The 15533-nt window shown below is 39.1% G+C and overlaps 1 protein-coding gene and 1 long non-coding RNA gene across 2 annotated transcripts in view; both read right to left on the bottom strand.

Annotated features, from left to right (window-relative positions):
• Positions 1-15533, bottom strand: part of LOC103511843 (protein N-terminal asparagine amidohydrolase) — a 51334-nt gene that overhangs the window by 9197 nt on the left and 26604 nt on the right. The window contains exons 2-5 of the mRNA XM_017445146.2: positions 8887-8999; positions 6944-7026; positions 5821-5924; positions 5475-5627 (exon numbers count right to left, since the gene is read on the bottom strand). Coding sequence (XP_017300635.1) covers positions 5475-5627; positions 5821-5924; positions 6944-7026 — 340 coding nt within the window. The 5' untranslated portion in view covers positions 8887-8999. The remainder of the gene's footprint in view (positions 1-5474; positions 5628-5820; positions 5925-6943; positions 7027-8886; positions 9000-15533) is intronic.
• Positions 67-736, bottom strand: LOC113468512. The gene is made up of 2 exons (XR_003392244.1): positions 598-736; positions 67-368 (listed from the first exon to the last, which is right to left on the bottom strand). It is a non-coding gene; the product is annotated as an uncharacterized LOC113468512 (long non-coding RNA).

The following is a 15533-nucleotide window of genomic DNA, read 5'->3' as shown; positions in this document are numbered from 1 at the left end:
AAAAAAAAAAAAAAAAAAAAAAAAAAAAAAAAAAAAACGGAAAGAATTGCTCTTATTGTTTTCCTCTTTCCTGTTATGTAATATGTGTTTTTAATTTATTATTTTCCCCCATCTAATTGTGTGTATTTCTTTTATTTTTCCGGGTAAATGTTGTGTTCTACATAGTTCACTCTATCATTGTTTCTTTCCGCTAAAAACAAAAATCAGTACAGGATGGTCCATTGTCAGAATATAACCCACAAACTCCTCTCCTAATATTTGAATGGTATTCCAAGTACCTAAGGGGCCCTGTTCCTTGAAAGTCTCCTCATGTATGAAGATACCCAAGTACCCACTAAGGGGCCAGTTGTCTAATGAACGGTAGGTACCTAAGTGCCGCCTTTGTTGGGATATACCGTTGTATATTCCCTTCGGGGCCCATTGTAAATATCGTTAACGGGGCCTGTTGTCTAATATCTGGGATAAAATTCCATACCTCGGCTGGGATTGAACCCACGCCCTCCTGTCTACCAGGCGAGCGCCTTGACCACTACACCACCGAGGTAGGACCACTACACCACCGAGGGAGGTCACTAGGGGCCCGTTGTCTAATGGTACCTAAGTGCCGCCTTTGTTGGGATATACCGTTGTATATTCCCTTCGGGGCCCATTGTAAATATCGTTAAAGGGGCCTGCTGTCTAATATCTGAACGATACCCAAGTGCCACTATGTTCGTCACGACGGAAGTAATGGGGCCTGTTGTCTCGAAATACAGCTAAGGGGCCCTAATATCTCAACGGTACCCAAGTGCCACTATGTTCGTCACGACGGAAGTAATGGGGCCTGTTGCCTAATATCTGAACGGTACCCAAGTGCCACTATGTTCGTCACGACGGAAGTAATGGGGCCTGTTGTCTAATATCTCAACGGTACCCAAGTGCCACTATGTTCGTCACGGCGGAAGTAGTGGGCCTGTTGTCAGAAAATCTCCTCATATTTGAAAGGTATCCAAATACAGCTAAGGGGCCTGTTGTCTAATATCTGAACGGTACCCAAGTGCCACTATGTTCGTCACGACGGAAGTAATGGGGCCTGTTGTCTCGAAACTGCCGCCTTTGTTGGGATATACCGTTGTATATTCCCTTCGGGGCCCATTGTAAATATCGTTAAAGGGGCCTGTTGTCTAATATCTGAACGGTACCCAAGTGCCACTATGTTCGTCACGACGGAAGTAATGGGGCCTGTTGTCTCGAAACACGGTGACGGCGGGGAACGGGTGTTCCTGGATGTACTTGAAAGCATCGCGGATCTGTGGAAAAAAAACCACACAAGATTAAAAAAGTTTTCACCAGAGTCACCCAAGAACTTGGAAAATAAACAAAAAATCTTGTAAAAGAAAGGAATTTTAATTGTGCTAAGCATAAATTCTTGTCACAAATGTTGTTCCCCAGTTAATACACTAAATTGTATGACTTGACTTGGACTCGAACCACCAAACTCCAGATACACGAAATCGAAGAGAGGGGGGCATGATAGGAGAAAGCCAGCCGAAAAATATATAAGACCTTGGTTAGACTGCGGGGGAAAAGGGACTTTTCAGTCCTATCCCAGCAGGATAAACAAGGTATATTCTATTCTAAATTGTTCGTAATAAAAGATTTATTCAGGTCGCAATGAGAAGAACTCCAAATACATAGCCTACTTGAACCAATGGCCAAGGTAAATAAGTCCTAAAGCCCATAGCTTAACATTACTGTACAACTGTTGAAGTTTTTAGTGACCGATGTTTTATTCCCCATTCGGCGACAAACAACCACCTCAAATTAACCTCACTTAGCCGGTGCGGGGCTTGCAAAAGCCAGTAGCACACTATTTCCCAGATAGTCAGAAACTAAATGAACAGAAAAAATTGACTTTTTTCCGGCCAAAAAGAATATTTATGCGTAACACTTTGTGATGAATATTTATGCGTAACACTCCCATAAACTGCGATATTACATTTGCCTTTTTTTTATTTTAATTTACCAACTTAAAAATACGAAAAGTCCACGCAAAACGCAAATACCTACAGTAAATTTAAATATGTATATGAATATTATTCAAATATATCGCTGAACATTATTCCGAGATTATGTACTCAAGTTTACCGTACTTAACTTTATCAAAACGCCTGAAAAAAAAAAAAAAAAAAAAAAAAAAAAAAAAAAAAAAAAAAAAAAAGGAAAAAAAAAACTTTTTTAAAAAAAAAAAAAAAAAAAAAAAAAAAAATAGCGTTGGATTCTCGAATAAGCGAAATTTAAGGAGGTAATTTCAACGTGTTACTCGTTTCTTCGCATTTTCAGGTGGTAATGGTGGGAAATGGTATAATGCCAGGCAATTTTCCTACTCCCCATTATGACCACCATGAAAACTGCAAAAGGAAAATATGCGTTTTCTTGTGTTGACCCAGCACCTAAAGGAGAAAAAGGTTGTCTCTTGGGCATGCTACGACACAGACCACACGAGTCTAATGTAGCAATTGTTTCATTGCTACGAAATAAAATGAGCGGTTTCGTGTGACTCACCTTAGTGGCACTCACCTGCTGAACTCCGGTCAGTTGTCGTGCAAATCGGAGCGGTATATCGGGACCTTTGTCTGGAAATGTGGCCGAAAACACTTCCCCGGATTTGATGTTGATACCTGGAGGTGAAAAAAATCAAATAAATTTCCCAGCCTGAATTTCCCTTGCTAAAGAAGAAATAGGAAAGGTTGAGTGCGAAGGGCATCCATCCACTTGTAAAATTTGTAGCCAAAACCAAATGTCGTCGGTGCGAAGGACATTAAAATTTTAATGCACCTAAATTAAAAAAAAAAAAACAAATGTCGGTCCAAAGCAATGGCTGATTGAGAGGTTGACAAAAAGCGCCGACCCCGTCTGTACACGGGAAAAGGCGAAGACAAAGAAGGAGATTTATAGTTATAGTGCTCGAATAGGGACAAGAGTCCCTTTACCCTAACAGTAGGATACCGTTGCCATTGTAGATTAGAGAGAGAGACAGAGAAAGAGAGAGAGAGAGAGATAATAATAGTAGTGCTTATTTATACTGCTCGCATAACTGCGGCCTAACGCTTACAAGGCTTACTACCCTCCAAGCTAACTAAGCTGGCTAATTTCCTGTTCTTAATATGTCAAATACATAAGGTTTTGTTCAGACTGCGGGAGTAAAGGGACTTTTCAGTCTCATTCAGGCAGTATAAACAGGGTATATCCTATTCTAATAATAATCATAATATCGTAAACAATTTATTAAAATTCTCTACAGCTAATAATGAATAATAAATTGTCACTCTTGCTTAATTAAAATTCCTTTTTTTCTCAAGTACAATAGGGGATACGCATAGGTCTACAACATGACAGCATATCAATTTCCCAAGCATAAATTAATGCATTTATCATGTAAAATTGTAAACAAGGTAGACTAACTACTTTATTATGCTAAGCGAGCATTATTAAAAAAAAAACACACACACACGTAGGTACAAAATTCCATACCTCGGCTGGGATTGAACCCACGCCCTCCTGTTTACCAGGCGAGCGCCTTGACCACTACACCACCGAGGCAGGTCCAGATACCTAGGTGTAAGGGCAACCCAGGCTTAGGTGTAGGTGTAGGGGCAAACAGCCCTAAAAGTCAGGTTTAATTTATACGAATCTTCGAATGGGTTATAACAGCCCCGGACAGCTATTTCGAGCTTTTGGCCCTCATCAGCGGATAATATTGCAATCCCATAAGGCTGTAATATAAGGTACCCTGTTGGAAATACAACTGGTTACTTACCTACTCCATAGATGATAGGCCATCGTACTCCATTCCTTACGATAGTATTGAGTTCACATACGCATGCTACAGTAAGGTCTACTTCTACGGTTTGTTTGTGGAATGCATCTGTAAGGGAAGGAAAATATACCTAATTAGTTAGTGGCTTTAAAAAATTTCCCGACTTTTTCTTTTATTTTTGTCATTTTCTGTGAAATTCCCTGACTTTTCTAGTCTCCGTGAAATTCCCGGTTTCCCAGTCTGGCAGACACCCGGCTCTATGCTTTCCAACAAATAATTCATGATTTTTATCCAACACTTTCGAACAGCCCATGACGGGTTTCGTTCTTATTGGCTATCAGCTAGACATACACAATTAATATCTGTTTGAGGTACAAGATTTACCGGTATTTTTTAAATCGATATATCTCCGGATCTAGAAGTCGTAGAAGAAAAAGAAAAAATTCCCTAGTTCCTCATTTTTTCTGCTCTTTCTTTTGCTTTAAAAGCTCACCTAATAATCGCATAAAGTCTATTGAATAACTTTACAGTTACCATGACTATTATTTTTACTTTTTGTACTTAAATTGTGGACATACTTAATTGTATTAAATACGCACAGTAAATTATTTGATTGATTATTTCAGGTTTGGGATATCAGGAAGGAGGAAGACTTGAGTTGCAATTGATAGGAGGAGTGTCTGACTCGCACAATTATTCTGAAGAGCTGTTTTATAATATTTTACGTGAGTATTCCGGGGCACACATATGGGAAAATTCATGTATTATTAAAGTTTTTAGGCACTTTTATTTCAAATTCCAACTTCTCATGCAAGTTTTCACTTTTCCGTCCAAATTCCTGAGACGCTGAGGGCTATTTCACATCTAGCCTGCAACTTGTAGTATACGGCAATTTTCATGTTGAGGGCTACATAGTCTTATGGGCCTGTTCACACTTAAACTTCAAGTTTAAGTGTGAACAGGCCCATAAGACTATGTAGCCCTCAACATGAAAATTGCCGTATACTACAAGTTGCAGGCTAGATGTGAAATAGCCCTCAGCGTCTCAGGAATTTGGACGGAAAAGTGAAAACTTGCATGAGAAGTTGGAATTTGAAATAAAAGTGCCTAAAAACTTTAATAATACATGAATTTTCCCATATGTGTGCCCCGGAATACTCACGTAAAATATTATAAAACAGCTCTTCAGAATAATTGTGCGAGTCAGACACTCCTCCTATCAATTGCAACTCAAGTCTTCCTCCTTCCTGATATCCCAAACCTGAAATAATCAATCAAATAATTTACTGTGCGTATTTAATACAATTAAGTATGTCCACAATTTAAGTACAAAAAGTAAAAATAATAGTCATGGTAACTGTAAAGTTATTCAATAGACTTTATGCGATTATTAGGTGAGCTTTTAAAGCAAAAGAAAGAGCAGAAAAAATGAGGAACTAGGGAATTTTTTCTTTTTCTTCTACGACTTCTAGATCCGGAGATATATCGATTTAAAAAATACCGGTAAATCTTGTACCTCAAACAGATATTAATTTTCGTTCTTGGAACGGGTTTCTCCTATCCTGTCCCTCCTTCTGTGTCCATATGGGCGATAAGGGACAGAAGCGGCAAGAAAGCTCGTTAACACAGTACAAGCCTTACCACACAGACCACACTGTGCCAATCCATTACTCACCTAATTCCTGTACCCTCTGCAATATGGACGCCACGGCCTCTTCAGTGCCAGCACCATCTAGATGTGCCAAGCCCACGGCTCCCGATACTGAATGTCTTAATACTAGTGCTATACACGTCGTCAAATCATCTGTGCCCAAGATTGACACGTTCTCTGAAGAAGAAAACAAGAGAAAGAAGAGAAAATATTAGGTAAATTCTTCGTTCTCAAATGAACCTCACCCAGCCGGTCCGGGGCTTGCAAAAGCCAGTAGCACACTATTTCCCAGATAGTCAGAAACCAAATGAACAGAAAAAATTGACTTTTTTCCGGCGAAAAGGGCGAGGTGTAACAAAAACAAACTTACTGTCATGGGGCACCGTGACGGCCATCTCCCGCTGTTGTACGTACAACAGACCCATGGGCCCTATCACTTTGGGCGGAACACTCAGCAACGATGTCACCGCGTCCCTGTAGAACGAATGATTGTGGAACAGGGTCCGAGAGTGGAACCCGGAATACTCACGTAAAATATTATAAAACAGCTCTTCAGAATAATTGTGCGAGTCAGACACTCCTCCTATCAATTGCAATTCAAGTCTTCCTCCTTCTTGATATCCCAAACCTGAAATAACCAATCAATCAAATAATTTACTGTGTGTATTGAATACAATTAAGTATGTCCACAATTTAAGTACCAAAAAAGAGTCATGGTAACTGTAAAGCTATTCAATAGACTTTATGCGATTATTAGGTGAGCTTTTAAAGCAAAAGAAAGAGCAGAAAAAATGAACTATGGAAATTTTTCTTTTTCTTCAACGACTTCTAGATCCGGAGATATATCGATTTCAAAAATACCGGTAAATCTTGTACCTCAAACAGATATTAAAGTTCGTTCTTGGAACGGGTTTCTCCTATCCTGTCCCTCCTTTCATCTGTGTCCATATGGGCGATAAGGGACAGAAGCGGCAAAAAAGCTCGTTAACACGGTACAAGCCTTACCACACAGACCACACTGTGCCAAAAGGTCCATTACTCACCTAATTCCTGTACCCTCTGCAATATGGATGCCACAGCCTCTTCCGTGCCCGCACCATCTAGATGTGCCAAGCCCACGGCTCCCGATACTGAATGTCTTAATACTAGTGCTATACACGTCGTCAAATCATCTGTGCCCAAGATTGACACGTTCTCTGAAGAAGAAAACAAGAGAAAGAAGAGAAAATATTAGGTAAATTCTTCGTTCTCAAATGAACCTCACCCAGCCGGTCCGGGGCTTGCAAAAGCCAGTAGCACACTATTTCCCAGATAGTCAGAAACCAAATGAACAGAAAAAATTGACTTTTTTCCGGCGAAAAGGGCGAGGTGTAACAAAAACAAACTTACTGTCATGGGGCACCGTGACGGCCATCTCCCGCTGTTGTACGTACAACAGACCCATGGGCCCTATCACTTTGGGCGGAACACTCAGCAACGATGTCACCGCGTCCCTGTAGAACGAATGATTGTGGAACAGGGTCCGAGAGTCGGGAGGTACCTCGTCCTGAACTATGCCGTTGAACACGAGCACCATCTGACGGAGAAATTGAAAAGTGTGATTAATGATATCTGGCGGGAGAAAAGAAAAGTGTAATTAGGGCCCTCTGGTGGAGAAAACAAAAAGTATGAGAGAGAAACAATAAAATCTGTTCCTTGTCCAAAATGTGGGTTGTCAGAGCGTGAAATTCAAACAAAAATGTGTTGTCATGCATTGATTGTGAGAAATGAAGTTTTTGTCTAAATTGAGTTAAGCGTAAAATTTCTACAATACATTTACCCTACAATACATTTTATAAAGAACCTCTCTGCTAAATGCTAAATTGGATCGACATGGACTGAAAACCAAAGTCGTGAGAAAATTGAACATTTTCGAGCTTTTTGAAAACTATAGTCCTGAATAGCCGCTGAACCGTACATTTCTCGAGGTTCGGTCCGGGGAAACATTTGATCTACATTTTATAAAGAACCTCTCTACAAAGTTTGAATGACTTGGGCCGAAAACTAAATTTCCGAGTTCTGAGAAAAGTGAACTCCCTCGCCCCCTCCTTAATACCGCACTGTTCGCATCCACTCAGGTCTCAGTCTCGAGCATTCAAGATCTTATTTCTCAATTAATTAAATTTAAAATGTGACCAAACTGAAAAGAAGGAAGAAGTTTATAAGAAAGAGAGGGTGGTCATGAGAACCTGCAAGGGATAAGATTCTAGAGAAGGTCACAAAAGGGACATCTGTGCAAAGGCCAGTGGTTCCAGATCGGAAGAGCGTCGTGTAGGGAAAACCGGGAGTGAATCCCAGCCATAGAATGGAATTCTTTTCCTTCCTATAAGAAAAGGAAAGTAAAAAAAAAAAAAAAAAAAAAATAGGTATGTAAGTAGGTACTACACAAAACCCGTTATTGGTAATAATAATAATAATGATGATAATAATAATAAACTCTTTATTGTTGAAAATTCATACAATACATAAAGTACAAATTTAACAAACAAATTGGTGTGATTTACCCCCCACTTTGGGCACCACTGTTAAGGAAACACGGGTTGGTTTCTCCCGCAGGGGGGTTCCCTAGGGATGTCTCTTATTCCCCTGGATTCATTAATCATTGCACTTCATTATATTTCCTTCCTACAGGATAAGGAAAGTTAAAAAAAAAAAAAATAATGAAAAAAATAGGTAGGTACTACAAAAAACCCGTTGTGGGTGTGATTTACCCCCCGGGCACCACTGTAAAGATGATTTACCCCCCACGTTGGGCACCACTATTAAGGAACCACGGGTTGGTTTCTCCGGGGAGTTCCCTAGGGATGTCTCTAAGTCCCCTGGATTCATTAATCATTTCACTTCATTATGATCTTATCAGGTAGGGTGGACAGTTTTCTAAGAGAAACTAGGATCTTTATCAAGAGAGAGGTTCAAAGTAGGTTTGATAAAGTAAGTTAGATTCTTTTATAAGGGGAGACATTTTCTGAAGAAGTGGGTAAAGGTGCAATATCATAGAAAAGGTTTGGGTTTTGTTTTTGGGGGTTTTTTTAAAATTTTCCCCCCCCTTAAAAAAAAAAAAAAAAAAAAAAAAAAAAAAACTAACACCAAGAACAAACCTACCTTTTCTTTCTTTAAGAGGTTTGATACAGCGAATTGTAATTGCTAACGTCTTCTCGTCCCAAAAGCGAAGGAAAGGAAGACAGGATAGGAGAAAACCAGCCGTTCCGAGACCGAGCCTTATCCGTTAAGGATTAAGTTCGGCCCGGGCGGGAATCTAACCCGTGACCTAGAGTTTATGTGTGACCCTCCAAGCTAGCTAATTATTAGGCTATTAATTTTTTCTTTATTTAGAAAGGGAGTTTTAGAAAAGGACAGGAGATAGCCACTCGTTCCAAGAACGAACCTATGCGCTTACCTTGAACGGTGTGACCTACTGTTCTTCTTTAACAGTAATTGTCAATACTGGGGGCGGGGTTTACTGTCAAATATTGCGAGAAAAGGCGGGGTTAATCGATGTCATGAGTAAATCTGAAACAGGGAAACATTGGAAAAATTAGGACTACAGGAAAATGAAAATCAACTTTTTACTTTCCTTTTCCTATAGGAAGGAAAGTAATGTAACTGGGTGAATTTTTTTACGAGTTTTGATAGGGGGAACTGTAGGTAACTGCTAAAGTCTTATCGTCCCGAAATCGAATAGAGAAGGAAGACAGGATAGGAGATCCAGCCGTTCCGAGAACGAACATTATCCGATATTAAAATTCTCCCTGGGCGGTCATCAAAACTGCGGCCTAACGCTTACAAGGATTACTACCCTCCAAGCTAACTAAGCTGGCTAATTTCCTGTTCTTAATAAGGTCTTGTTTAGACTGCGGGAGTAAAGGGACTTTTCAGTCTCATTCTGGCAGTATAAACAGGGTATATCCTATTCTAATAATAATCATAATAACGTAAACAATTTATTTAAATTCTCTACAGCTAATAATGAATAATAAATTGTCACTCTTGCTTAATTAAAATTCCTTTTTTTTCTCAAGTACAATAGGGGATACGCATAGGTCTACAACATGACAGCATATCAATTTCCCAAGCATAAATTAATACATTTATCATGTAAAATTGTAAACAAGGTAGATAGGTACTAACTACTTTATTATGCTAAGCGAGCATTATTAAAAACACACACACACACACACACACACGTAGGTACACTTACCATACGTTTTTTTTCCAACTTTTTTTGTACAGTCAAACCTGTTTAATTGGGAATCCAAGGGGCCGGTAATTTTTCCTACTTATCCAAATTTCCCATTAAGGGGCCACGTTCCCCCCCCCCCATTTATCTAGGTATCCTATTTATACGGGTCCCACTTGGACTTTATTTATTTATTTTAACATCAATTCAATTATAACTTTATTTTGAAATGAAAATTAGACAGGTTCGACTGTATTCTATCACCGGACTTTGATGCAATTTAGATAGATCGGAGACGGAGACCCTATTTACTGACCTCCAAGGTGCAAACCCTATACATGTGCACATGTGGAATTCATGTGTTGGTAAACACCTGCTGTATACAAATTGGTCCCCCGCGAAAATTTCCAGTTCTCATGGCCCCGAATAAATTGACCTATACGTAACGACCCATTATGTTATTATTTATTTATTTATATATTTATTTATTTATTTATTTATTTTTAGGCCCGATAGACTTGACCTACACATAATATCAACCTATATTTTTTAATGCTATTTTTTATATTTTATCGACCTATTTTTTTTTTTAGGCTATTTTTCTTTATACCTATTTTCTTCCCACTTAGTCGTCACAATCTCAATACATTATGTATTGAGGTCCGGACAAGGGGTAATATCCCTTTGTTTCGTTGATAATTTGTATTATACATGTATGATTATATTATTATTTTTATGAAAGAAAGAGAAACAAATATTGAAAAGAAAAAAAAATCTCACGCACACCACTGGAAGTTGTAAATACTTCTTCATACTTTGGTGATAGGCTGATAGGGCATAACATCGGCATACTGTATTTGGCCCGATAGACTTGACCAATAATATCAACCTATTTTTTTTTTTTTTTTAATGCTATTTTTTATATTTTATCGACCTATTTTATTATTATTATTTTATTTTTTAGGCTATTTTTCTTTATACCTATTTTTTTCCCACTTAGTCGTCACAATCTCAATACATTATGTATTGAGGTCCGGACAAGGGGTAATATCCCTTTATTTCGTTGATAATTTGTATTATACATGTATGATTATATTATTATTTTTGTGAAAGAAAAAGAAACAAATATTGAAAAAAAAAAGAAATCTCACGCACACCACTGGAAATTGTAAATACTTCTTCATACTTTGGTGATAGGCTGATAGGGCATAACATCGGCATACTGTATTTATGGGTTTATAGCTTCCCATTTTGAAAATCCCATTATACTCCACTGGAAATTGTAAATACTCTTCAATTCTTTGGTGATATTGATGATATACTGATAGGGCATAGATCCGAAATACTTTATGGGTTTAGAATAGAATATACCTTGTTTGGGATAGGACTGAAAAGTCCCTTTACCTTAGGTCTCATTTGACATATTTTTTGACATTGACATATTTTGACTTATGGGGATTAGTAGAGCTTCCCCATTTGAGCTTTCTAGGTGTTGTGGTTCTGGAGATAGAGCGATCAGTGTGTGAAATGTGAATGAGTGAATGGATCTTGTTCTTATAATATAAGATAGCTTCCCATTTTGAAAATCCCATTATAGGTACTCCACTGGAAATTGTAAATACTCTTCAATTCTTTGGTGATATTGATGATATGCTGATAGGGCATAGATCCGAAATATTTTATGGGTTTAGAATAGAATATACCTTGTTTGGGATAGGACTGAAAAGTCCATTTACCTAGGTCTCATTTGACATATTTTTTGACATTGATATATTTTGACTTATGGGGTTTAGTAGAGCTTCCCCATTTGAGAGTTTTATCCCACGCCACTGCTGTTCAGTTAGAAACTAATGGAAAGAAAAAAAAACTTATCATGTGTTGTTGATAAAACAATAAGAATACATAAAAAAGAAGAAGTTTGTACAGAAAGCTCGGTACTTATCTCAACCTTGTGCGAGATTGTACTACAACCATGTAGGTACATTGAAACTGACACGATAGCGCTGCGAAACGCCACGAAAAATACTAGAAAAAAAAAAAAAAAAAAAAAAAAATAGTAATAATTTAGATCACAAAAAAATCCACTGCGGATTTTCACCTACTATGCGGTCTATTTTTTTTCACTGGTAAAATGACTACTGAAGTTCAAGATCAACTGATGCTCCGTCAGTCGATGATGAGTAATCATCATTTGAACTTGAGAATCATTATTTGAACTTGACAATAGGGTGACACGAATATTTTTATTTGCATACAATGCCCGTGCAAATCCGGCGCGGCGGTGTTTTCACTCAAATTCGCAAAACGACCTGTATGTACACCATCCGCCTTTGACAGAAAAAGTTGTTCAGATTTGATTCTTTCTAAGGTTGGAAGTCACCCGTTGGAGGTTAATCTGTTCCTGCAGTGAAACATGCTCCAAGGCAACATATAGGTACCCACTCTGAGGCTTAGGTGTAGGGGCAACTAGCGGTGTTTTCACTCAAATTCGCAAAACGACCTGTATGTACACCATCCGCCTTTGACAGAAAAAGTTGTTCAGATTTGATTCTTTCTAGGGTTGGAAGTCACCTCTTGGAGGTTAATCTGTTCCTGCAGTGAAACATGCTCCAAGGCAACATATAGATGCCTACTCTGAGGCTTAGCTGTAGGGGCAACTGCCCCAAAGGATGGGTTAAGCTTGTACGAATCTACGAAGGCAACATATAGCATACTCCAAGACCATAATATATCTCAAACAATAGTCTTCCTCTTCCAACTGATCACTGTCATAATTAAGGATAAGGAGTGTTCACACACACATAGTCGAACCCGTCGATCAACGTCGACTGAAACTGTAGACTGCCTCGACAACATAGTTTCACCTCGTCGCGTCAGTCGGTCGATCGACGGCGTCGACTATGAGTGGACACAGCTTTAAGTTCACGGTAGACGGTATAGACCTTTTTGAAGAAAAAAATTCATTATACAAATCGTGCAATACCTTTTCACGGACGAATCTTCCTCCCGAATTTGACACGAATCGTGTCTTTCCCGGTTAACGTTCAAGATATTGAGCTACACGTTCGTCGAACTTCTTTAGTATGTTACTTTATGAGCTGCATTTAGGAGCTTCCGGAAGCTCCTAAATGCAGCTCTGTTCACACGTAGTTCACCCCAACCTGGGCGAACTTCATCCCAAACAGTTAAGATTCGTTCTCGAAACGGCTGGTTTTCAAAATACTAGTGATTTGATCGAGGAAACTATAACTGCTAAGGTCTTATCGCCCCGAGCGCGAACAGAGAAGGAAGAAAGCTAGCTGTTCCAAGGACGAACTTATCAGTTTAGGATTAAATCCGCCCCGCGCGGGAATCCAAACCACGACCTAGCACTTACGAGGCAGACGCACTACCTTCCAAGCAAACTAGGCTGGCTGCTCCAATTGAAAGAGAATAACGAGCAGTGGTCAGTTTCCCAAAAGGAAAATGCACCTAGAAACGAATTATAAAGATGTGTCCAAACCTACAAACATAGTCGACCGGACGTCGATTCACAGTAAATTCACATCAATCGACGGCCTTCAACTATGTGTGGACGCACTTTGCGACTGACTAGTTGGGCTCGAAATTTTCTTGGCTTTTTCCCCAAAGAGGTTTTTTTCTCTCTAGAATAAAAATCGCTCACAACTCTTACTTCTTCTTAAAGATTAGAAATGGTTGACTAATGCCCGAGGCTACATTTTGAGCTTAAAATATTTATCCATGAGGACTTGAGCAAAATATGAGTATGTCCCATTCCCATCTGATGAGGGACATACTACGGGATGGGTATGCTACGACACAGACCACACGTGTCTAACGTAGCAGTTGTTTCATTGCTACGAAATAAAAACGGCGGTGAAACATTCATCTTTTTCATATGCAAAGTCCAAACCGAACTATTCAGATGGTTCATCCAATGGGATTAATTTCAAGTGTAAAATATGGCTTCGGACGAAAACTCATCAAAACTTGATGCGGTAAACCATTTGGACTGGATAGTAACACAAAAAGCCCACTCCGAGACTTAGGTGTAGGGGCAAACAGCCCTTAGGGATGGGTTGAGCTTCTACGAATCTAAGAATACTCGATGACCTAATTAGGTTATCTTTAAACTCTAATACACTTACACTTGTACAAATGATTGAAAAAAAAATGAAAACAAAAAACAAATTTTCAATAATTTCGACCAATTGTGAGCACTGGTCAAATGGTTCTGAAGCTCAAACTTGTCTGATGCCCAAAACGTTGATGTCACATAGTTTAATATTAAAAATTTAAAATGTCACAAAAGGAGATACGGTTTTCCACATTTGCATACAATGTGTTCGTACGTGTTGCCGTTTTTTCTACCCCTTCCGGTAAGGCTAGAACTTCGGAATTTCGCAGGTATAATAAGGAAGTATAGGTTAACATATGGTCCAAATTCGCGCTTCGCGCTCCCTTGTTTACGGTCGCGCTGCGCGCTCCCGGGGCTTCGCGGGGTTGGATATCTCTAACCGTTTGGTGAAAACCGCCAAAAAAAGGTTATTTCCGCCTGTGGGCGGAGCCAAGTGCAACTTTTGCCGAATTTCAGATTTTTCCCTTTACTTACTCATCAAGACCTACCATCCTGCCAAATTTCAAGTTTCTACGACATCGAGAAGTGCCTCAACATTTTGATGAGTGAGTGAGTCAGTCAGTAGTAAAATTAGCGATTTTCAAACCGTTTTTTCTACCCCTTCCGGTAAGGCTAGAACTTCGGAATTTCGCAGGTATAATAAGGAAGTATAGGTTAACATATGGTCTCCAAATTTCGTGAGATTACATTGAAAATTGACGGAGTTATGAGAGGGGTAAAAATGCGTCGAAATGCTTCGTGTAATATACACACTGGCGTGCTCAGGCCAGAACTTGGCCTGGCGCACTGCCGTGCGCCTAGACGGTTAAAACGCCGTAAATCGAAAACGTATTCGTGCAGCGTTTGACTCGAAAATGTCAACGAGTTTAACGGCCTTAAAAGCCCCCTACAGCAGTAACGGTAAAAGAAAATGAGGCGGCTAACTCGGTAAAAAGCAAGTAACGTCACTTAAAGCCCTCTTAATTCGGAGTTCGTAATTACATGGACCAATATTTTCCTTCGTTATTGTTCGACCCGGGCAGGGGCCCCTTAAAAAAGGGGCATCAAATAAGCTAGCACTAAGCTACTTTTACGTCGATCAGGCCTACATGGATGGACTTTACACAGAATATCAACGTCACAATCAATAGATAAGAACTAAACTCAAAAAACTAAAATAAAGCTACATAACTCAAATGTAAGTTCCATGATCTTACCGGGCAAGAGGGGATAAAGAACGGTTGTATATTACCAAATTTCGTGGGTAGGTAAATAACCGCGGGAGAGCCAGTCGATTGTATCCATTCGCGATTGGCCAGAATTTAATTGCTTACTTCACAATGGATTTTGAAAGGAGCGAAACTTCAAGTATACCAGCAGCGCTTTTAAAGTTCTGTCTCGAGTAGAACACCCCTTTTACTCTTTTTTTTTAGGGGGTTTTGGTCAAAAAAAAACCAATTACCCAAAAGACCTGTTTTAAAGTGGTGGTATAAGCACAAGGACTCATTTTTCTGGAAATTACACATATATTCAGCTGATACCAGTCCTATAAGAGGGAAATATAGCCTTAGTCAGTCTTACTATCTGCTGCTTTAATTCCGCATTAGATGTTCAGTCAAAAGGCTAAGGGAATACTGGTTATACCGGTAAATTATGTAACAGTATTATTCCAAATTCCTGACTGATAAAGTCTGCAACAGAAATAGGCCTAAAAACTAAACACCTTATGTTGTCTTTACTTATTCCTAAT

Source organism: Diaphorina citri, unplaced genomic scaffold (assembly GCF_000475195.1).
Source record: "Diaphorina citri unplaced genomic scaffold, Diaci psyllid genome assembly version 1.1 scaffold757, whole genome shotgun sequence".
Classification (NCBI taxonomy): Eukaryota; Metazoa; Arthropoda; class Insecta; order Hemiptera; family Psyllidae; genus Diaphorina; species Diaphorina citri.
Note: the sequence above shows the minus strand (reverse complement) of the source record. Positions and strands in the feature narration are given on the sequence as shown.